Source organism: Coregonus lavaretus, assembly GCF_964263955.1.
Source record: "Coregonus lavaretus genome assembly, chromosome: 5".
NCBI lineage: Eukaryota > Metazoa > Chordata > Actinopteri > Salmoniformes > Salmonidae > Coregonus > Coregonus lavaretus.
In genome coordinates, this window is record NC_139992.1 from 10,221,614 (window position 1) to 10,246,882 (window position 25,269).

Sequence of the window (25,269 nt, forward strand, 5' to 3'; positions counted from 1 at the left end):
GTACCAACACATCCTCAGAGAGCAACTTCTCCCAACCATCCAAGAACAGTTTGGTGATGACCAATGCCTTTTCCAGCATGATGGAGGAGCACCTTGCCATAAGGCAAAAGTGATAACTAAGTGGCTCGGGGAACAAAACATCGACATTTTGGCTCCATGGCCAGGAAACTCCCCAGACCTTAATCCCATTGAGAACTTGTGGTCGATCCTCAAGAGGCGGGTGTACAAACAAAAACCCACAAATTCTGACAAACTCCAAGCATTGATTATTCAAGAATGGGCTGCCATCAGTCAGGATGTGGCCCAGAAGTGAATTGACAGCATGCCAGGGCGGATTGCAGAGGTCTTGAAAAAGAAGGGTCAACACTGCAAAAATTGACTCTTTGCATAAACTTAACGTCATTGTCAATAAAAGCCTTTGACACTTATGGAATACTTGTAATTATACTTCAGTGTACCATAGTAACTACTGACATAAAGATCTAAGAACACTGAGGCAGCAATCTTTGTGGAGACCAATACTTGTGTCATTCTCAAAACTTTTGACCATGAGTGTACACAACATATTGGATGTAAACTTGACAGATAAAGTGTGTATACTTTCCACATTACAGTATTTTCGTTATAACATTTTTAGTGACATCACAAAATAATAAACAATATAACAGGATTAGTCTTTAGATCCCAACTGACCATTCCAAACGTTCGGATGTAAGGAATATTGTTCCAGTGTTTACTTTTTGGACGTAAAGGTTTTGGCGACAAAAGTCTTCTGGAGACAAAGCACATTCCTTTCACCATACTAGAGGGCCAGAATGTTAAGGTGTCAAAACCGGCCCAACCCCCACTCCCCTCTTATAATATGCCATTTAGCAGACGCTTTTATCCAAAGCGACTTACAGTCATACGTGCATACATTTTTTTGTGGGTGAGAGGGTCTGGTTGTCAGCCATTTGCCAAGCTGATCTGAGGCCTTGATGACAACACGTACGTACACACACCACACATCTCATCTCCTGTTAAACCCAGTATTGTGTATTTTCTCCCTCTGCTCTGTCCCAGGGGCCAGATGCCATCACAGGCAGAGATTAACTACCTGAACAAGGCCAAGTGGCTGGAGATGTATGGGGTGGACATGCACATGGTCAAGGTGAGGAGAACAGAATGGGTTCTCTCTCTCACGTGCTGTACAGAGCTGTACTGGTCCCGTGTGTCTCACTTGGTAGAGCATGGCACTTGCAACGCCAGGGTTGTGGGTTCGATTCCCACAGGGGGACCAGTATGAAAATGTATGCCATTGCAGGCTCTCGATAAGAGCGTCAGATAAATTACGTAAAAAGTAAAATATGGGAAAAGATCAACGCAGAGCGCTAGTGAAGATTTTAAGGACGGCGAGTAACGTGAAGCGTAACACTGCGCTGAATGGGTGTGTCTCCTCCTTTCCCTCCAGGCTCGAGATGGTAATGAATACCAGTTAGGACTGACTCCCACTGGAGTGCTGGTGTTTGAGGGAGAGACCAAGATAGGCCTGTTCTTCTGGTAAGACCACATTTAATCTCCTAACTCTGCTGGTACACACACTTTCCAATGGACAATGCTTTCTAATGCAAATCCCTGTGTCAATAGCTGGTAAGGGACGTCCTTGTTTTTAACAGAACAACTGGAAAACATCTTAATGTTGTTTCAGATGCAACAGAAGCGTGTGTTTGTGTGTCCCCCCCCAGGCCCAAGATTACCCGTCTAGACTTTAAGAAGAGCAAGCTGACCCTGGTGGTGGTGGAGGATGATGGGGAAGAGGCTCAGGAGACAGAAGAGGTAATGAACCAACCCTACTCTGAGAGACACACGCTGGGGTAGCCATGGTCCCTACTCTGAGAGACACACACTGGGGTAGCCATAGTCTCGACCCTGAGAGACACACACTGGGGTAGCCATGGTCCCTACTCTGAGAGACACACACTGGGGTAGCCACGGTCCCGACCCTGAGAGACACACACTGGGGTAGCCACGGTCCCTACTCTGAGAGACACACACTGGGGTAGCCATGGTCCCTACTCTGAGAGACACACACTGGGGTAGCCACGGTCCCTACTCTGAGAGACACACACTGGGGTAGCCATGGTCCCTACTCTGAGAGACACACACTGGGGTAGCCACGGTCCCTACTCTGAGAGACACACGCTGGGGTAGCCATGGTCCCTACTCTGAGAGACACACACTGGGGGTAGCCATGGTCCCGACCCTGAGAGAGACACACACTGGGGTAGCCATGGTCCCTACTCTGAGAGACACACACTGGGGTAGCCATGGTCCCTACTCTGAGAGACACACACTGGGGTAGCCACGGTCCCTACTCTGAGAGACACACACTGGGGTAGCCACGGTCCCTACTCTGAGAGACACACACTGGGGGTAGCCATGGTCCCGACCCTGAGAGAGACACACACTGGGGTAGCCATGGTCCCTACTCTGAGAGACACACACTGGGGTAGCCACGGTCCCTACTCTGAGAGACACACACTGGGGTAGCCACGGTCCCTACTCTGAGAGACACACACTGGGGTAGCCACGGTCCCTACTCAGTGAAGATGGGGATTGAATCTGACCTGTCACTTGTCACGTAGTCATGGACATCATTTTCAGTAAATAGACTGACTCCCTCATTCAGTTTTCAGTCAAAGGAGAGTTGATTGCTCGTGCTGTCTTTATATTGTGGTAGCACTATTTGAAATGTGTAGCCTGTGTTTCTTTTCTGACCAGATAATGTCAGTAAAGGCTTCTTTGTTCCAGTCCAATAAGACGGCTTTGTATTGAAATTAAAATGAAAACGACCTTATTACAGTACACCACCGGAGGCTAGAGCAGAGCTGTACAAAGCTGCTTTTATAACAAGGCAGGGAGGGAGGGAGGGAGGGAGGGAGGCGGGCAGGGAGGGAGGCGGGCAGGGAGGGAGGCAGAGAGGGAGGCAGAGAGGGAGGGAGGCAGGGAGGGAGGCAGGGAGGGAGGCGGGCAGGGAGGGAGGGAGGCAGGCGGGAGGGAGGGAGGCAGAGAGGGAGGGAGGCGGGAGGGAGGCGGGGAGGGAGGGAGGGAGGCGGGAGGTAGGGAGGCAGGCGGAGATGGAGGGAGGCAGAGATGGAGGGAGAGATCAGGCGGAGAGGTAGGCGGAGAGGGAGGGAGGGAGGCGGGGAGGGAGGGAGGCAGGCAGGCGGAGAGGGAGGGAGGGAGGGAGGGAGGGAGGCAGTCAGGGAGGGAGGGAGGGAGGCAGGGAGGCGGAGGGAGGGAGGGAGGGAGGGAGGGAGGGAGGCGGGCGGAGAGGGAGGGAGGGAGGCGGGCGGAGAGGGAGGGAGGGAGGGAGGGAGGCGGGCTGAGAGGGAGGGAGGGAGGGAGGGAGGCAGGCGGAGAGGGAGGCGGAGAGGGAGGGAGGCTGAGAGGGAGGCAGGGAGGGAGGCGGGCAGAGAGAGAGGGAAACTCATTCCACGGAGGGCTGAGTGTCTGCAGGTTTTCCCTCCTCCCTTGTACTTGATTGATGAATTAAGGTCACTAATTAGTAAAGAACTCCCCTCACCTGTTTGTCAAGGTCTTAAAAACAGAAAAACCTGCAGACACTAGGCCCTCCATGGAATGAGTTTGAAAGTTGTTTGCAGCTGTCTGCCTGCCTCTTCTACCCAGGAATCAGGTTGTGCTCATTAGCTGCTAAGGAGAGCTTTGTGAGGTGGGCTCTTAGGGGAAAAACACTGAGTCTGCAGGACTGCTATTGTGTGCTCTGGACTAGCATATTTGTGTAGCTGTGTGTGTGGGTGGGGATTGGTATAGCCTAGGTCCGTTTTTAAGCAGAGGAATGTCATTGTGTGTTGTGAATTATTGCGTGTGAGGAAGGTTTCTGTGTGTGTGTGGGGGAAAAATCCATAAATGTATAATTCTGGTGCAATTCATATCAATAGGCTACATTGAGGTTTTTCTTTCATAATTTGTATCTGCTGTTACTGTGTAATCCTAAACTGTAAGGCCTATCTACGCACGCATTTTCTCCTCGCTTCCTAAATGTAATTTCTGCGCGAGAGAAGCAGAGATGAAAGTGAACTTGACAGATGTAAACTAGATTGACGCATTCATTCTATCGATCGATGTATGAAGGATTTTCTGGTGAGCAAGGGTTTATTTAATTCTAAGTAGAAACATAGGCCTGTCTAAATTAGGCTTTTAAAAAATCCTGCATCCCCTGTTTAAAAAATCATTACGCATCTGACTGTAAAGCGCATTTTCTATATTAGCGGGTTAGGGTCGGGTGCAGGCCTCAGATTTTCACTTTACTACATATAGTCGGGCGGTTGTGGATGGGTTATTAGCAATTGCGAGCGGGTGAACAAACAGTTGACCTGCTCATCCCCAATCTAGGGGGATTCGTCTTGTTTCTGTATGAGGCTACCTGGCTGGGCTGGGCTGGGCCGGGCTTTGTTAGGCCTGGCCGTGTTGGGCTGTGTTGGGCTGGGCCAGGCTGGGCTGTGTTGGGCTGTAATGGGTCTGGTTGGGCTGGCTCGTCTCCAGGGAGAGTCAATAAAGCAGCAGCTCGTCCACCCAAATGGCTGGGCCCTCACTAGACAGGCTAACAAGGCGTCTGTCTGCCCCTTACACACTGCTGAACACCTGGAAGTGAGAGCTCACTCCATGGTCAATGATACTTCAGTTTGTCAAGATGTTTTCAGGCCTCTAAAGTAATGAAATGATTTGTCCATGTCCCAAACCATTTGTTGTGTAGATGCAGCTACAGTGAGGGAAAAAAGTATTTGATCCCCTGCTGATTTTGTACATTTGCCCACTGACAAAGACATGATCAGTCTATAATTTTAATGGTAGGTTTATTTGAACAGTGAGAGACAGACAGAATAACAACAAAAACATCCAGAAAAACGCCTGTCAAAAATGTTATAAATTGATTTGCATTTTAATGAGGGAAATAAGTATTTGACCCCTCTGCAAAACATGACTTAGTACTTGGTGGCAAAACCCTTGTTGGCAATCAGAGGTCAGACGTTTCTTGTAGTTGGCCAACAGGTTTGCACACATCTCAGGAGGGATTTTGTCCCACTCCTCTTTGCAGATCTTCTCCAAGTCATTAAGGTTTCGAGGCTGACGTTTGGCAACTCGAACCTTCAGCTCCCTCCACAGATTTTCTATGGGATTAAGGTCTGGAGACTGGCTAGGCCACTCCAGGACCTTAATGTGCTTCTTCTTGAGCCAATCCTTTGTTGCCTTGGCTGTGTGTTTTGGGTCATTGTCATGCTGGAATACCCATCCACGACCCATTTTCAATGCCCTGGCTGAGGGAAGGAGGTTCTCACCCAAGATTTTACGGTACATGGCCCCGTCCATCGTCCCTTTGATGCGATGAAGTTGTCCTGTCCCCTTAGCAGAAAAACACCCCCAAAGCATAATGTTTACACCTCCATGTTTGACGGTGGGGATGGTGTTCTTGGGGTCATAGGCAGCATTCCTCCTCCTCCAAACACGGCGAGTTGAGTTGATGCCAAAGAGCTCAATTTTGGTCTCATCTGACCACAACACTTTCACCCAGTTCTCCTCTGAATCATTCAGATGTTCATTGGCAAACTTCAGATGGCCCTGTATATGTGCTTTCTTGAGCAGGGGAACCTTGCGGGCGCTGCAGGATTTCAGTCCTTCACGGCATATTGTGTTACCAATTGTTTTCTTGGTGACTATGGTCCCAACTGCCTTGAGATCATTGACAAGATCCTCCCGTGTAGTTCTGGGCTGATTCCTCACCGTTCTCATGATCATTGCAACTCCACAAGGTGAGATCTTGCATGGAGCCCCAGGCCAAGGGAGATTGACAGTTATTTTGTGTTTCTTCCATTTGCGAATAATCGCACCAACTGTTGTCACCTTCTCACCAAGCTGCTTGGAGATGGTCTTGTAGCCCATTCCAGCCTTGTGTAGGTCTACAATCTTGTCCCTGACATCCTTGGAGAGCTCTTTGGTCTTGGCCATGGTGGAGAGTTTGGAATCTGATTGATTGCTTCTGTGGACAGGTGTCTTTTATACAGGTAACAAACTGAGATTAGGAGCACTCCCTTTAAGAGTGTGCTCCTAATCTCAGCTCGTTACCTGTATAAAAGACACCTGGGAGCCAGAAATCTTTCTGATTGAGAGGGGGGTCAAATACTTATTTCCCTCATTAAAATGCAAATCAATTTATAACATTTTTGACATGTGTTTTTCTGGATTTTGTTGTTGTTATTCTGTCTCTCACTGTTCAAATTAAACTACCATTAAAATTATAGACTGATAATTTCTTTGTCAGTGGGCAAACGTACAAAATCAGCAGGGGATCAAATACTTTTTTCCCTCACTGTATATGTTATGCCTCAAACCCAAATGATTTCGGAAAGAACCAAATGAAGTTTATTTCAAGCAGTAGTCAAAGGGTGTGACTCCAGAGCAGTACATGGGTGTGACTCACTCTGATGCTATTTTAGTGTTGCAACATGTAGACGTTCTGCTCTGGTTGTGATTCCTGTGGTAGAGCGATCGGAGAGGAGAGGCCTGACATACAGTTGTGTAATGGGACTGAGTAGACCAGGGGTTGGCAACAGGCGGCCAGTGGGCTAAAACTGGCCTGCGTGTGATTTGTTTTGGCCCCCCCCAAAGTTTTTTAGTAAGAAAATGAATAAAACAATTGTAGGATTTGTTTTTGTTAAAATCACCAGGAATTATGCTAAAAATGAGTTTAATTTAGGACATCTGTTCCCAAGTATTTCCATAAAATAAAATAGACATGATTGTGTCTCAATCTAATCAAGGTATATAATGATTGTATTTGAAAATAACAATCTCTTTTTGGGTTTAGTTTGCAGTTTACAAATCATTCTAATTATTTTCCGGCCCCCCGACCATTCGCTCCTGCTAAAATTGGCCCGCGGCTGAACCTAGTTGCCTACCCCTGGAGTAGACTAATTAAAATCATGATTTATGAAGCTGCTCGGGACTGTTGCTCAGCCAATCTGACAGGTGACCACTTGGAATGTGGAGTATGTTGTGCAATCGGAATGTGGCCAGGGTCTTGACTTTGGGACTTTTTACTAATCTCTGGTGTGTGTGTGTGTGCACGTCTGTGTGTGTGTGTGTGTGTGGGGGGGGGGGGGGGGGGGGGGGGGTCTGTGTGTATATGGGAGGTCTGTGTGTGTCCGACACTGGACTGCACACTCAAAAGTATTCTGGTTGTCCTCTCCTTAATCCCGGAATAGGAGGGAATAAGCAGGAAATCCGGAATCCTCCAACCAGGACTTCTGAAAAACCAGGGAATTTATTGAAAGTTTTCAACCCTAATCCTGCCTGTGAATGTGTGGTATTCTCTTTGTACTCAGTTCCTGTGTCCGAATTAATGAAGCACTGTTAGCTGAGCACTGGACAGACTGATTGCAGTGTACTGAACAGGCTGGCAAGCAGCAGGACAGAGCACTGCTGAGAAAGTCGCTACGCTGGCATAACTGATTAGGACACCAGAAGGGATTTAATTTGCCTCATCGAGGCCTGATGGAAAATTGCAATAATGAGCAAGTTAATGAAAGGAAGCTGCCTCCTCTCTGTCTGTCTGTCTGTCTGTCTGTCTGTCTGTCTGTGCTTGGCTCAAATTGGAGCTAGAAAAATGGGTGAATAGGATTGCTGTGTATTGTCATCCGAATCTTAAGAGAAATATACACTGAACACCTTCCTAATGTTGATTTGCACCCCCCCTCCCGTTTGCCCTCAGAACAGCCTCAATTTGTTGGGGCATGGACTCTAAAAGGTGTCAAGCGTTCCACAGGGATGCTGGCCCATGTTGACTCCAATGCTTCCCACAGTTGTCAAGTTGACTGGATGTCCTTTAGGTGGTGGACCATTCTTGATACACACGGGAAACTGTTGAGCGTGAAAAACCCAGCAGCGTTGCAGTTCTTGACACAAACTGTTGCGCCTGGCACCTACTACCATACCCCGTTCAAAGGCACTTAAATATTTTGTCTTGCCAATTCACCCTCTGAATGGCACACATACACAATCCATGTCTCAATTGTCTCAAGGCTTAACCCATTTCCTCCCGTTCTTCTACACTGATTGAAGTGAATTTAACAAGTGACATCAATAACGCATTATAACTTTCTCCTGGATTCACCTGGTCAGTCTGTGTCATGGAAAGAGCAGGTGTTCCGAATGTTTCGTACACTCAGTATATTACATATTTTACTAAGTCTAACTGGTTTAATTAGCATGTCTCTGGGTCCATAATAACCAGTCGGATCATGTCTCTGGTGTAGTTTCTCCTGACCAGCATAACTAGGGCCCAAAAATGTCCTAACCCACTTTTTAGTTATATTACTATTTCATGTATTTGTGTTCTCTCTCTCTGTCCCCTGTTCTTATAATACAGGTAGTGACTAGAGTTAAGTTCCTGTCGGTCTCTCTCTCCGTCTCAGGGTAAAGAGCAGGAGCACACGTTTGTGTTCCGTATGGACCACCCAAAGGCCTGTAAGCACCTGTGGAAGTGTGCTGTGGAGCACCACGCCTTCTTCCGGCTCCGCGGCCCCGTCCAGAAGGGCTCAGCACACTCCGGGTTCATACGCATGGGATCACGCTTCCGCTACAGGTAGCTATTAAGCAGCATATGTACACTACACTCTGCCAAGCATACTACTAACTGCATATTTCTCCTTACCAACCATGTCAGTCTGATATGGTTGGTGATGGTACTGCTACACTAAACACTGCACATTTTTCACTCCACTCTGCACAAGTCTCTACACAATGCCCCTATATAATTCAATCCCCAGTTCATTTTTATAATACTTTTTTCATTAGCTTTTTAAAACTAAAGAAATGTGCATATTAGACAAATCCCCAGATGTATTATTTTAATAGGATGAAACACACCATGTGCTCACATTAAGCTAACTGTACCTAATGAAACTCGCTAGAACTCCAACTTTCAACTTGGCCCGTTGTGTAAAAATAGCCTGTCTTGCTGCAGTGTAAACTACAGACTGCTAAAACAACAGCAGCAGCAGGCTTTCTCTGGGGCCTTGTTGTTTTAAGGTGGGGTGTTTCTGGTTGGATGGCCACAGACTTCAGCAGGGGTCAGTCCCGTGTCACAACACCTTGTCGAAGGGTTGAGTGCTGAAGGCCACCCTGGGGGTATGAGGGGGAGCTGGGGGTGAAGGATGGGAGGGGATATATAACGGTACACTGCACCCTCCACATCTCCTTTTCCTCTGAAGTATCCCAGCAGTGGCTACAACACTCTTGTACTTGGCTGTATTCTGTAGGGCCGGGCGTGTTTCCATTCTGATCATGTGGCTGACTAGTAAAACCTCAACCTCAATGAGATGAATCTCATTACCTTTTTGTGTTTTCATGTAGTCGTCTTGTTTTCCTTCTGCCTCAACTTGACTCCAATTACCCCCTCTTGTTCTCATTACAGCTACCACATTTACATCTTGTACTTTTCCAAGGCTTGCTCTCTTTTCATCTGAACAGAAGATTCGCAGGGTGTCTGTCTGTTTGAATACAAGCTTTCTCTTCAACTGGATCTAGCTAAGGATTTTCTATATGTTCAAGTCATTTGCAAAAACGGTTTCCCAGTGTGGATCCTGAGCCCCAACAGAAGTTCCAGTCACTATGTGAATCAGTCCTGGTGGTCTGATTTGCCATGGAGGCCCTCCCTCCCTCTCCCTGCCTGCCTGTGTTCAAGCTTCACTGGGCAGACTCACAGCCTGACTGTCCCCTGCCTGGTGGTGGGTTGTTTGGTTTCACTCTCATTCCCCCTCCTCCTTCCTGTGTGTTGTTCTGCATCGTATTCACTAGGAACGAAACAGAATCAAGCAGGCCGAAACGGAGAGGGACTACCTGAACTTGTCCAATAGGAAATGCTTGTTTTCGTTTCCCGTAAGCAAACTGTTTTGCTACATTGTGCACTAATGAATATCACCCTGTTGTCCTCAGTGGGAAGACTGAGTACCAGACCACCAAGGGTAACAAAGCCAGGAGGTCAGCATCGTTTGAGAGGAGGCCCAGCCGCCGTTACTCCAGGAGGACCATGATGAACCGGGGTGGGTGAATACACTCTCACTGTACACACACACACTGTGTAATATACTGCTTATACATCATAATGACTCATTTCTATGTTTTGTCTCTTATTATTTCCCAGGAGCCAACAAACTCCAGGAGTAAGTACATTTCCCCCCCAAAGTTATAACAAAATATATTTATATTTTAATGTTTTTTAAACTCCATGTTTTGTGACTAAATGTTTGGAATGGGCCCTGATCAGTGATTGACTAATCTCTTCCTCTAGCTGTTGATTTATAAATATCTGTTCCCTGTTGTTGTATGACTGATGTGGAAGACCTAATTCATCTCAGTATGATAAAAATGACACACTTACTTTTTAACTCTGCGTTGTTGGGAAAGGGCTTGTAAGTAAGCGTTACATGGTAAAGTCTACACCTGTTTTATTCAGCGCATGTGACAAATAAAATGTGATTTGATTTATATCAGAGGCACACGTTCTATAGTACCCTCTGGTTTGTGTCCTCCAGCACGCTGGTTATCATCATACACACAGTTCTGTCAGTCCACACTGTGCTGTCTACTGCAAGAAGTTCTAGACCTCTGTACCGTGTGTTCTGCTCTGCTCTATCAGCCAGTGACCTTTTTACATCATAACAGCAATAAAGCATTGTGTATTAGTAATGTTAAATGTCACAGAGGGAAGGGGTAATTATAAAACACAACCAGCCTGACGTCCACTTCTTACCATTCGTCATGCTCACTGAATCATATACATAATGGTTAAATCATGTGTGTGGATTACATAGTAGTTAGTTAGTAATGATGTCATCATGACTGTGGGAGTGATGATGCTCACTCCACGTGCATCGTTGTAGCGACGAGTGATTATTCAAAGACATAGCGCTCTGACAAAGACATGGGTCCTCCATGGCAGCCATGTCTTCAGTAAAGTAATTTGCTTCAGGGTTATATCAACATAAGCTCTTAAGGCTGAAAGGTCAAAGGTTAAAACAAAAACAATCATGTTTGTTGACTGTTGAATTCTCTCCCACCTCTCCTCTCTTTAACAGTCACAACAACAGAGTGAGCCCCAACAAAGATGCCAAGGTATGTTGCTCCCCTGTCCTTGAAGTATACTGACACTGCTGACAAAGAGCCAGTTTCAAGGCACATATTAGGACTGGTCTTGGACTAGGAAGCACTTTCTATAGAGAATCTCTATTCAACATGCTTTTTTATTTCAGGACTGTGTTAGGCATGGGCACGGTTATTTGAATATTCGAATAGCCGAACGGACCTAACCCCTGTCCCTCTGTCTCCCCCAGCCCATCCACATAAGACTTAACCCCTGTCTCTCCCCCAGCCCCTCCACATCAGACCTAACCCCTCCACATCAGACCTAACCCCTGTCCCTCTCTCTCTCTACCCCAGCCCCTCCACATCAGAAGCCCCTGGTCCCTACCCGTGGTCAGCCCTGCATCCTCAGCCTCCACCAGTGGCCCTATGGAAATCGAAACCTTCCCCAGGAGTCCTGGCGGTGGCCAATCAGAGAAGAGGAGGTGAGGCGCTCTCTATTCTAATGCCATAAGAGCATTAAGCTGCCTAATCTGTCCATCCTGCTGTCACTGGGCACTGGGTACTGGGTGGTGCATCCCAAATCACACCCTATTTCCTATGTAGTGCATTACTTTTCATCAAGGTAGTGGGATATGGAGGGAATAGGGTGCCATTTTGGACGCGCGTAGAGGCTCTGCCTGGTGCCTGCTCTGCTCTGGGACAGCTAGTGACCAGACAGATACCTGGGTTGTGTTCATTAATCACCAAACAGAAGAAATTAGACTGAAACAGAGGTGGGACTAACTGGACTTGTTCAATAAGAAACACACATTTTTGTTTTCCGTTGCAAAATGTTTTGAAGCGTTTTCCATGGCGTGCCTTAGTGAACATGACCCTGGCTTCACTACGCACACCCTGGAGCTCTCAGGAAGTAGGGTGGTGGTGGTTGTGTGTGTGTATATAGAGGTACACTGAGTGACTAGAATGTGAAGGGGATCTGGACTTTGCTTCTTCCAGGGGGGTGGTGCATGTCCAGCTACTGCTGCATTGGTGGTGGCTATGGCCCCGCTGGGTTGGAAACAACAAACTCTCTTTTCTAGGAAATACCCCGTCCCTTTCCTCAGCCCCCTCTCTCTTCTCTTCTCCTCTAAACTTGATCCCCAGAGGATTACTCTGCAATGAAGGGGGTCTGCCTTAAACTTCCTGACATATTAAAAAGAAACAGTTTCCTGTATTTGGTTGACCTTGAAGCTGTGCTCTTTTAAGATAAATCCCCATTTTAAAGCTCTACCTTTTTGTTCTAGTATGATGTACTGAAACCAAACAGGCCTTTTCTAAAAGGAATGGTATGTACCCTCCAAGTTATCTGTAGATCTGCTTCAACCAATCAAATTATCTGCGCCTGCTGGCTCCTGTGATTCAGGGCTGGGGACTGCCTCTCCTGGGGTAAACAAATAATCTTCCATCCATGGTAATGGTTGCTCTCCTCTCCTGGGGTAAACAAATAATCTGCAATCCATGGTAATGGTTGCTCTCCTCTCCTGGGGTAAACAAATAATCTTCAATCCATGGTAATGGTTGCACTCTCTGCATTGATCCTCCTTCAATACCAACCCAATCAGTGTAGAAGGAAGTGATGTCATCACAGCTACGCAAATACTCTGGTGACCTTTTGGCCATTGTCCCGTTGTCACGACCACCGCTTGTTGTGATCTACTAATGCTACTGTATCTTCCCTTTTCCCTTATTGGCTCAATACCTGGCTGAGATGATATCTACCATTTGAGTCCTAATTTCACTTCTCGTGTCCCTCCCTAGTCATATGAGGAAGAGTAATGAAAAACAAACTTTATTACAATGATAATGCAGTACTGTAGGCTAGTTGTTTGATTTGATTATAGCAGCCACTGAGGATAGATAAAAATGTCAGCCCACAGCCTATAAAAGCTTAAATCACACTCGGTGCGTATTTCATGGCACTGAGTGAACAAGCTTGAAGGGCTCTGTCAACTGGCAATTATGATTGAATGAAAGTTTACTTTAGGCCAGGAGATCTCTTCAGAATCACTTCACACAGGCACTGAGGCCAGGGAAGAGATTCTCTTGTTGTCATGCGATCAGATCAGGCGGTGGAACTTTAGATAATGGCCCAACATCCTCCTGTAATCTAGGCCTATTCACCATCAATGCTGTAGTGGAGGGTACAGTGGGGGGAAAAAAGTATTTAGTCAGCCACCAATTGTGCAAGTTCTCCCACTTAAAAAGATGAGAGAGGCCTGTAATTTTCATCATAGGTACACGTCAACTATGACAGACAAAATGAGAAAAACAAATCCAGAAAATCACATTGTAGGATTTTTAATGAATTTATTTGCAAATTATGGTGGAAAATAAGTATTTGGTCAATGACAAAGTTTCTCAATACTTTGTTATATACCCTTTGTTGGCAATGACACAGGTCAAACGTTTTCTGTAAGTCTTCACAAGGTTTTCACACACTGTTGCTGGTATTTTGGCCCATTCCTCCATGCAGAGCTCCTCTAGAGCAGTGATGTTTTGGGGCTGTCGCTGGGCAACACAGACTTTCAACTCCCTCCAAAGATTTTCTATAGGGTTGAGATCTGGAGACTGGCTAGGCCACTCCAGGACCTTGAAATGCTTCTTACGAAGCCACTCCTTCATTGCCCGGGCGGTGTGTTTGGGTTCATTGTCATGCTGAAAGACCCAGCCACGTTTCATATTCAATGCCCTTGCTGATGGAAGGAGGTTTTCAATCAAAATCTCACGATACATGGCCCCATTCATTCTTTCCTTTACACGGATCAGTCGTCCTGGTCCCTTTGCAGAAAAACAGCCCCAAAGCATGATGTTTCCATCCCCATGCTTCACAGTAGGTATGGTGTTCTTTGGATGCAACTCAGCATTCTTTGTCCTCCAAACACGACGAGTTGAGTTTTTACCAAAAAGTTCTATTTTGGTTTCATCTGACCATATGACATTCTCCCAATCCTCTTCTGGATCATCCAAATGCACTCTAGCAAACTTCAGACGGGCCTGGACATGTACTGGCTTAAGCAGGGGGACACGTCTGGCACTGCAGGATTTGAGTCCCTGGCGGCGTAGTGTGTTACTGATGGTAGGCTTTGTTACTTTGGTCCCAGCTCTCTGCAGGTCATTCACTAGGTCCCCCCGTGTGGTTCTGGGATTTTTGCTCACCGTTCTTGTGATCATTTTGACCCCACGGGGTGAGATCTTGCGTGGAGCCCCAGATCGAGGGAGATTATCAGTGGTCTTGTATGTCTTCCATTTCCTAATAATTGCTCCCACAGTTGATTTCTTCAAACCAAGCTGCTTACCTATTGCAGATTCAGTCTTCCCAGCCTGGTGTAGGTCTACAATTTTGTTTCTGGTGTCCTTTGACAGCTCTTTGGTCTTGGCCATAGTGGAGTTTGGAGTGTGACTGTTTGAGGTTGTGGACAGGTGTCTTTTATACTGATAACAAGTTCAAACAGGTGCCATTAATACAGGTAACGAGTGGAGGACAGAGGAGCCTCTTAAAGAAGAAGTTACAGGTCTGTGAGAGCCAGAAATCTTGCTTGTTTGTAGGTGACCAAATACTTATTTTCCACCATAATTTGCAAATAAATTCATTACAAATCCTATAATGTGATTTTCTGGAAAAAAAAATCTCAATTTGTCTGTCATAGTTACATTTACATTTTAGTCATTTAGCAGACGCTCTTATCCAGAGCGACTTGACGTGTACCTATGATGAAAATTACAGGCCTCTCATCTTTTTAAGTGGGAGAACTTGCACAATTGGTGGCTGACTAAATACTTTTTTCCCCCACTGTATATGCAGGTATACACTACCATTCAAATGTTTGGGGTCACTTAGAAATGTCCTTGTTTTTGAAAGAAAAGCAATTTATTTGTCCATTAAAATAACATCATATTGATCAGAAATACAGTGTAGACATTGTTAATGTTGTAAATGGCTATTGTAGCTGGAAACGGCAGATTTTGTATGGAATATCTACATAGGCGTTCAGAGGCCCATTATCAGCAACCATCAGTCCTGTGTTCCAATGGCACGTTGTGTTTGCTAATCCAAGTTTATCATTTTAAAAGGCTAATTGATCATTAGAAAACCCTTTTGCAATTATGATAGCACAGCTGAAAACGGTGCTGATTAAAGAAGCAATAAAACTGGCCTTCTTGAGACTAGTTGAATATCTGGAGCATCAGCAATTGTGGGTTCGATTACAGGCTCAAAATGGCCAGAAGCAAAGCACTTTCTTCTGAAACTCGTCAGTCTATTCTTGTTCTGAGAAATGAAGGCTATTCCATGCAAGAAATTGCCAAGAAACTGAAGATCTCGTACAACGCTGTGTACTACTCCCTTCACAGAACAGTGCAAACTGTCTCTAACCAGAATAGAAAGAGGAGGCCCCGGTGCACAACTGAGCAAGAGGACAAATACATTAGTGTCTAGTTTGAGAAACAGACGCCTCACAGGTCCTCAACTGGCAGCTTCATTAAATAGTACCCGCAAAACACCAGTCTCAATGTTAACAGTGAAGAGGCGACTCCGGAATGTTTACCTTCTAGGCAGAGTTGCAAAGAAAAAGCCATATCTCAGACTGGCCAATAAAAAGAAAAGATTAAGATGGGCAAAATAACACAGGACAGAGGGAAGATTGGAAAAAAGTATTATGGACAGACGAATCGAAGTTTGAGGTGTTCGGATCACAAAGAAGAACATTTGTGAGACGCAGACCAAATGAAAAGATGCTGGAGGAGTGCTTGATGCCATCTGTCAAGCATGGTAGAGGCAATGTGATGGTCTGGGGGTGCTTTGGTGGTGGTAAAGTGGGAGATTTGTAGCCATGCCATACCCTGTGGACGGCGCTTGATTGGAGCCAATTTCCTCCTACAACAGGACAATGACCCAAATCACAGCATCAAACTATGCAAGAACTATTTAGGGAAGAAGCAGTCAGCTGGTATTCTGTCTATAATGGAGTGGCCAGCATAGTCACCGGATCTCAACCCTATTGAGCTGTTGTTGGAGCAGCTTGACTGTATGGTACGTAAGAAGAGCCCATCAAGCCAATCCAACTTGTGGGAGGTGCTTCAGGAAGCATGGGGTGAAATCTCTTCAGATTACCTCAACAAATTGACAACTAGAATGCCAAAGGTCTGCAAGGCTGTAATTGCTGCAAATGGAGGATTCTTTGACGAAAGCAACGTTTGAAGGACACATATTATTTCAATTAAAAATCATTATTTCTAACCTTGTCGATGACTACATTTCCTATGCATTTTGCTATATTTCCTATTCAAACTCATTTCATGTATGTTTTCATGGAAAACAAGGACATTTCTAAGTGACCCCAAACTTTTGAACGGTAGTGTACACTGTATACCCACTTATCTTTCAGTGGCCGTTGTGTATACTCCTTTATCCCCACGATGTGTATAAGTAGTGGAAGTATATGCCGTCAATGAATAAGGCTTATGGAACCGATCAGAAATGTTTAGCTTAAAATTATGGCTTATTTCTTCATATTTTAGGCGCAGCAATGTGCACACAGTGGCAGGCCTATGCGCGAATGTTCCCAAATGCAATTAGCGGGAAAACTGAAAAAAATGTTCTAAAATGCGCACTGCACATGCGAGCAGTTTCATGGACAGAGATACAAATATCCATTAGAAATGTAGAAGGGGGGAGATCTAAAGATGCAACAACTATCATGGGTTGCTAATATGAGTAAGGTAATGCCTTTGGCTGCTAGACAATTAAAGAAAGTTGAAAGAACAAATAGAACGCATATAAATGTTAACTAGCTACAAAGTAGCCTCCCACTGGGCACAGACATCAGTTCAACATCTATTCCACGTTGGTTCAACGTAATTTAATTGTAATGACATGGAAACAATGACTCAACCAGTGTGTGCCCAGTGGACTATGCCTACCTGGCAGAATGATATGATTATTTGCATCAATCCAGTGGCCATTTCTTTTGCAAACTCCATCTCGTGCTACAGAAACACTGCTAACCAAACAACAGTGCTAGGTGCCTGCACACTTGAATTAAAGGATAACTACACAAAAACTACAAAAAAATTATTTGATTTGATCAAAAGTGGTCTCCTGGTGTGGTGTAAGCATTGTTATGGACTTAGAACATCCAATTGTGTTGTTTTTCTATGAAAAAAGAATGGCTTTGAGAGCGAAAAATGAGGAATGCCTAACTCTGACAGCCTAATTTATCTGTTTCAATAGTAGGCCTACTGCACAGCGTCTTAGGTTGGCCTGACTGTGAAAGACCAATATGGGATTTGTCATTTTAGGTCATTTCGATTGAGAGTAGAGTGTATGTCACTGTTTCTCATATAATTTTTCACACTTGGCGCCTTTCCTTCAGGCCGTTTGGTATTTTTTGGCAAAATCAGAGTATACCCACTTCTCCAGGCACCACTACACCACTGTTCAATCAGTGATAACTGTCAGGCCTAATGGCAGAGCCTTATACATACATGTAGCCTATACACTGAGTGTACAAAACATTAGGAACACCGGCTCTTTCCATGACAAACTGACCAGGTGAAAGCTATGATCCCTTATTGATGTCACTTGTTAAATCATATTCAATCAGTGTAGATGAAGGGGAGGAGACTGGTTAAAGAAGGATTTTAACCCTTGAGACAATTGAGACATGGATTGTGTGTGTGTGTGTGTGTGCCATTGAGGGTGAATTGGCAATATTTAAGTGCCTTTGAACGGGATATGGTAGTAGGACCCAGGAACACCGGTTTGAGTGTGTCAAGAACTGCAACACTGCTGGGTTTTTCACGTTGAACAGTTTCACGTGTGTATCAAGAATGGTCCACCACCCAAAGGACATCCAGCCGACTTGACACAACTGTGGGAAGTATTGGAGTCAACATGGGCCAGCATCACTGTGGATTGCTTTCGACACCTTGTAGAGTCCATGCCCCGATGAAATGAGGCTGTTCTGATGGCAAAAGGGGGTGTTCCTAATGTTTTGTACACTCAATGTAGCTTTTACTCACTGCGTTAATAGCAGCTGTGGCCATAGCACAGTGGTAGGTGGGGAATTCACATTGATAAATGAGGCAGGGATTTGGCTGGAGCTCTGGAGTAACACTGCTCTTAATCCTGTGGATCTGACTGCGACACAGACCAGGGCCAGAGCAAAGCCTTTAAGGACTAGTATTATGACTGTGTTTTTACTGATAGGGGCCTCAGACGTCAGACTCACTGAATAGTTAGTTTGTTACTGTGTTTCAGGGGGTTTTGGTTTTGTTGTTCTTTCCTGTAATTTGATAATCTCTTGCATTGACTCATGTTGAGATGTGGTCATTTGTTTGTGCAGTTACTGGCAATGAACTAGACTTGCTTGACACATTCTTTAGGGTATTTGGTGACTGCTTAGCGTTCCTTGTTGTACCTCGGAAGATATTGAAGATAACGTCATTGGTTCCGGTTTCAGTTGTTGAGGATTCGATTCACATAAGTGAATAATAAAAGATGCCGGTAAAGGCCTGTGTTAATTTTCAAGCCCTAAGGAATAGAATCTTACAGAAGCATAGGAGTGGCGTTAAATTGGTCTTTAGGTTACGCCCCTCTCCATCCTACCCACGGTTGATTCTGCATGCTACCCTCAATCGACCCTCTTTTCCTCTTCTCACCCTCAATTTACCTGCATTAACCTCCTCCAAACACACTTCCACTCACTCCAGTCACCGATCTGCCTGCCTTCCCACTAACCTAACCAATGCATGACAACAGCTTTTGCATGAAACACAACAAGAACATTTATAGCTAGCTAGCCACAGTAGCTTTTTTTTCATTTGTTAAACTGTTCTCCATGTCTGTCTGTCTGTGTAATGTCATCTTCCATCTGCATTTTCCTGCTACCTCCTCTTTGACCTCCTTTTCACACTGTTATACACAACTCTATTTGTTTTCCTGCTACCTCCTTTTTGACCTCAGTTTCACACTCAATTATACACACATCATCCACCTATAGAAGTACTGCAAACATCAATATTAAGAATTGATCCTCTCATATATACAGTTGAAGTCAGAAGTTTACCCAGGTTGGAGTCATTAAAACTAGTTTTTCAACCACTCCACAAATTTCTTGTTAACAAACTATAGTTTTGGCAAGTCGGTTAGGACATCTACTTTGTACATGACACAAGTAATTTTTCCAACAATTGTTTACAGACAGATTATTTCACTTATAATTCACTGTATCACAATTCCAGTGGGTCAGAAGTTTACATACACTAAGTTGACTGTGCCTTTAAACAGCTTGGAAAATTCCAGAAAAGGATGTCATGGCTTTAGAAGCTTCTGATAGGCTAATTGACATCATTTGAGTCAATTGGAGGTGTACCTGTGGATGTATTTCAAGGCCTACCTTCAAACTCAGTGCCTCTTTGCTTGACATCATGGGAAAATACAAAGAAATCAGCCAAGACCTCAGAAAAATAATTGTAGACCTCCACAAGTCTGGTTCATCCTTGGGAGCAATTTCTAAACACCTGAAGGTATCACATTCATCCGTACAAACAATAGTACGCAAGTATAAATACCATGGGACCACGCAGCCGTCATACCGCTCAGGAAGGAGACGCGTTCTGTCTCCTAGAGATTTGCAAAAAGTGCAAATTAATCCCAGAACAACAGCAAAGGACCTTGTGAAGATGCTGGAGGAAACCGATACCAAAGTATCTATATCCACAGTAAAACGAGTCCTATAGCGACATAACCTGAAAGGCCGCTCAGCAAGTAAGAAGCCACTGCTCCAAAACCGCCATTAAAAAAGCCAGACTACGGTTTGCAACTGCACACGGGGACAAAGATCGTACTTTTTGGAGAAATGTCCTCTGGTCTGATGAAACAAAAATAGAACTATTTGGCCATAATGACCATCGTTATGTTTGGAGGAAAAATATATAATAATAATAATAATATAATAATATGCCATTTAGCAGACGCTTTTATCCAAAGCGACTTACAGTCATGCGTGCATACATTTTTGTGTATGGGTGGTCCCGGGGATCGAACCCACTACCTTGGCGTTACAAGCGCCGTGCTCTACCAGCTGAGCTACAGAGGACCACGATAAAGAAAGATGGTAGCTTGCAAGCCAAAGAACACCATCCCAACCGTGAAGCACGGGGGTGGCAGCATCATGCTGTGGGGGTGCTTTGCTGCAGGAGGGACTGGTGCACTTCACAAAATAGATGGCATCATGAGGAAAGAAAATGATGTGGATATATTGAAGCAACATCTCAAGACATCAGTCAGGAAGTTCAAGCTTGGTTGCAAATGTGTCTTCCAAATGGACAATGACTCCAAGCACACTTCCAAAGTTGTGGCAAAATGGCTTAAGGACAACAAAGTCAAGATATTGGAGTGGCCATCACAAAGCTCTGACCTCAATCCTATAGAAAATGTGTGGGCAGAACTGAAAAAGGGTGTGCGAGCAAGGAGGCCTACAAACCTGACTCAGTTACACCAGCTCTGTCAGGAGGAATGGGCCAAAATTCACCCAACTTATTGTGGGAAGCTTGTGGAAGGCTACCTGAAACATTTGACCCAAGTTAAACAATTTAAAGGCAATGCTACCAAATACTAATTGAGTGCATGTAAACTTCTGACCCACTGGGAATGTGATGAAAGAAATAAAAGCTGAAATAAATCATTCTCTCTACTATTATTCTGACATTTCACATTCTTAAAATAAAGTGGTGATCCCAACTCACAAAAGACAGGGAATTTTTACTATGATTAAATGTCAGGAATTGTGAAAAACTGAGTTGAAATGTATTTGGCTAAGGTGTATGTAAACTTCCGACTTCAACTGTATGATTAGTATAGCATTAGCATGCATATTTTCTAGCTGTCTTCTCTAAAGAGAGGTTAGCCTAGTGTATGGCTATTAACCATTTTAATATTGCCCCATTTTGCGTTGACTGAAGTGCTTCTTCACCGGCATGCATAGGGTTGCAAAGGGAGATTCTGTATATTACTGGAAACTTCCTAAGTTTACCAGTAAACTACCAGAATTTTGGTAAATTTCAAGGACAGAAACTCATGGACAATATAGACACAGACATAAAAAATGTATACTATATACGAATAATTTTTTTAATTTGTTATTCAAGTATAAATTACCAAAGTTACTATAGATTGCCATAGAGTACCTGTTAATTACCAAAATTACAGAAGATTCCAATAACTTTGGTAAATAAACGGTAGCTTTGCAGCCCCTAGGCATGCATAAGTATGAGAAACGTCTCTCCACTCACATTGAGTTTGTGAAACTGTCAACATTGGAAGAGATGTTTCCTGTCTGCCTAATCTCGCTTAACCCAGAACTAAAATCTCACGTAATTGGTCAGCTGCTCGATTTTAAGTTCTGGGTCCCTACATGTTAAGAGAGTAGATCAAGAAATGCTCGAATGAGGAGTGGAAATAGAACGAGGCGCTCCACCCTCTCTCTTTGAAAGTTACGGGCCGAATGTCCCCTTCCAAAATTCGAAAGATGCTAACACCTGCGAAATCGTGATTTGTCCAAATAACAAGTGATGAAAAACCCAAAATACTGCTGCTCTTAGCATACACATCCCATTCAGTCCCGACAGATTCTCTCGCTTTACACACACAGTCTTTCCACCAGAGATTACCGTCTGCCTATAATCTGTGATTTCATGTCTCTTTGAGATCATAATGGAGTGATGTCGTAACATCTTAATGTATATAGTGAATGATATTAGGGTCCTTCCATCACTCCATAGGTTATTTTCAGCCTTTTCAACAGCAAAGGTGACACATAGTTAGAAGTTATCTCTTTCTCAATGCTGTCGTAATACTATCATGTAAGGGAATGCTAACTTCAGGACATCCCGTTTACCTCTGTCTTGCACTTGGTAGGTACACTGACTTTAGTTTGCAGAAAGAATAGTCACCCACAGCTGATTAGTCACTGAACACCTAATACAGTCAGGTCAAGTCCTTCTCCTGTAAGTTCTGATGTATCTCCTCTCTAGTCCTCTCTCCTCCTTATCTGCTCTGCCACTCCCTCTCTTCCACACACTCCTCTTTTTGACTCCTCCCCCCATACCCCCTGTCTTCTCCTCTCCTCCACCCTTCCTGTCCAGGCCTCTTTACCCTTTCACCACCCAATGCTGACGATCTCCTTGTCCTGGAGGTGGGTGGGCTGACCCTCTCCTTCTCCTCCTGGAAGTGGGCGGGTGGGCGGACCCTCTCCATATCCTCCTGGAGGTGGGTGGGCGGACACCACTGGACCTTATCACAACCCTTCCCCCTGTCCCACCCATCTCACTAGGACACTAGCCTAATCCTCAACAAGAGACAGACCAGACGGAGCTCTGTGTGTCTCAGAGCTCAGGTGACACCACATTACCTGGACTATTCATTCCCTCCTTTACCTCCCCCTCACTCAACCACTGTCACCCCTACCCAGTGAAACTGTCTGGGGCTGGCAAGATGGTATCGAGGGAGAAACTGAAGAACATTAACCAGTCTGTTGACAGGAGCCAAGAGGAGAGAGCTAAGTGAGAACAGGAACCCACTGGACCACTGTTCTGTTCCATTCTAGACAGACAGAAAGACGTATATCTCTGAAGAATGACTTTATATTATAATTCTGGGGATATTAAGTGTTCCTCTTGTCCTCACTGCCCCAGTTGTTTTATCTGTTATATTTCATGTTACTGTCGGCTGTCTTTGTGTATTCTCAATCATCCAATGATTTGATTCAACACACGTTTTTTTATGATTGTTGATTTTAATCTGTTTTGGTACGTTTTATGGATCTGCATGTTTCAATCTCGCTTTAATCGGTCTTGAGTTAATTCACAAACTATGAATACAGATAGAAGATGGATCTAAAAACTGCTAACAGTGTACTTGCTGTAAGCGTCTAGCTGGTTAATTTAAATCTAATATTTCTATATTCTATATTATTTCTTTATATTGACGCTACTGTTTCACAGCTCTACCTATGAAGATGATTTTTTTTATTTTAAATTAACTTCCTGTTTACATTATTAATTCATGTGACCAAAGGTTGTCTCAGTATCGTACTTTATTGAGACCTCTGATAATGAACAGAAATAAAGAAAGCGCCCAACTCCAGTTGGTGAGTGAGTAGGCAGTTGTTGTTGATATAGTATTAGTGTAAAGTGCACTGCACACAGTTATTTGTATACTTATTTGTTAATTCTTTAGAGGCAACAAGTGCTGTTTGTGGCTGAAATATGGCCAATGCTGTCTCACTGGTCCCTGAGGGGTAATTATTAGTAGCAGGCAGCATCTTCTTTACTATGAGGGAGGGAGGCGTCTCTGTGAAAACTGAAACCAGTTGTATCAAAGCCTCTTAGGCTGCATTTACACAGGCAGCCCAATTCTGATCTTTTACATTACATTTACATTTTAGTCATTTAGCAGACGCTCTTAACCAGAGCGACTTACAGGAGCAATTAGGGTTAAGTGCCTTGCTCAAGGGCACATTAACGTCATTTAGCAGACGCTCTTAGCCAGAGCGACTCACAAATTGGTGCGTTCACCCTATAGCCAGTGGGATAACCACTTTACAATTTGGGGGGGGGGGGGGTTAGAAGGAATACTTTAGCCTATCCCAGGTATTCCTTAAAGAGGTGGGGTTTCAAATGTCTCCGGAAGGTGGTGAGTGACTCCGCTGTCCTGGCGTCGTGAGGGAGCTTGTTCCACCATTGGGGTGCCAGAGCAGCGAACAGTTTTGACTGGGCTGAGGGGGAGCTGTGCTTCCGCAGAGGAAGGGGAGCCAGCAGGCCAGAGGTGGATGAACGCAATGTCCTCGTTTGGGTGTAGGGACTGATCAGAGCCTGAAGGTACAGGGGTGCCGTTCCCCTCACTGCTCCAAAGGCAAGCACCATGGTCTTGTAGCGGATGCGAGCTTCAATTGGAAGCCAGTGGAGTGTGCGGAGGAGGGGGGTGACGTGAGAGAACTTGGGAAGGTTGAACACCAGACGGGCTGCGGCATTCTGGATGAGTTGTAGGGGTTTAATGGCACAGGCAGGGAGCCCAGCCAACAGCGAGTTGCAGTAGTCCAGACGGGAGATGACAAGTGCCTGGACCAGGACCTGCGCCGCTTCCTGTGTAAGGCAGGGTCGCACTCTCCGAATGTTGTAGAGCATGAACCTGCAGGAGCGGGTCACCGCCTTGATGTTGGCGGAGAACGACAGGGTGTTGTCCAGGGTCACGCCTAGGCTCTTCGCACTCTGGGAGGAGGACACAGCGGAGTTGTCTACCGTGATGGCGAGATCATGGAACGGGCAGTCCTTCCCGGGGAGGAAGAGCAGCTCCGTCTTGCCAGGGTTCAGCTTGAGGTGGTGATCCGTCATCCATACTGATATGTCTGCCAGACATGCAGAGATGCGATTCGCCACCTGGTGATCAGAAGGGGGAAAGGAGAAGATTAGTTGTGTATCGTCAGCGTAGCAATGATAGGAAAGGCCATGTGAGGATATGACAGAGCCAAGTGACTTGGTGTATAGGGAGAAAAGGAGAGGGCCCAAAACCGATCCCTGGGGGACACCAGTGGTGAGAGCACGTGGTGCGGAGACAGCTTCCCGCCACGCCACTTGGTAGGAGCGACCGGTCAGGTAGGACGCAATCCAGGAGTGAGCCGCGCCGGAGATGCCCATTTCGGAGAGGGTGGAGAGGAGGATCTGATGGTTCACAGTATCAAAGGCAGCAGACAGATCTAGAAGGACAAGAGCAGAGGAGAGAGAGTTAGCTTTAGCTTTTGTCCACTAATTGGTCTTTTGACCAATCACATCAGATCTTTTCACATCGGATCTTTTTCAGAGCTGATCTGATTTTCTCAAAAGACCAATTAGTGAAAAAAGAATATCAGAATTGGGCTGCATGCGTAAACGCAGCCTCTCAGCCTGTAACCTCATTGCAGTCACGTATGGAATGTGATTTGTTAGCTAGTACACCCCCCCCCCCTTTCTACTCCCTCTCTCCCTCTCCAACTCCCTTCTCCCACCAGTCTCCCTTTCCCTCCCAAACTGTGTGTAAGAGAGATTCTTCTC

The 25,269-nt window shown here is 45.2% G+C and overlaps 1 protein-coding gene across 1 annotated transcript in view; it reads left to right on the top strand.

Annotated features, from left to right (window-relative positions):
* The window catches only part of LOC311129530 (band 4.1-like protein 5), a 61,883-nt gene that overhangs the window by 18,477 nt on the left and 18,137 nt on the right, over nt 1-25,269 (top strand). The window contains exons 9-16 of the mRNA XM_084161822.1: nt 1,063-1,150; nt 1,451-1,539; nt 1,725-1,815; nt 8,472-8,641; nt 9,994-10,100; nt 10,202-10,220; nt 11,136-11,172; nt 11,497-11,624. Coding sequence (XP_084017948.1) covers nt 1,063-1,150; nt 1,451-1,539; nt 1,725-1,815; nt 8,472-8,641; nt 9,994-10,100; nt 10,202-10,220; nt 11,136-11,172; nt 11,497-11,624 — 729 coding nt within the window. The remainder of the gene's footprint in view (nt 1-1,062; nt 1,151-1,450; nt 1,540-1,724; nt 1,816-8,471; nt 8,642-9,993; nt 10,101-10,201; nt 10,221-11,135; nt 11,173-11,496; nt 11,625-25,269) is intronic.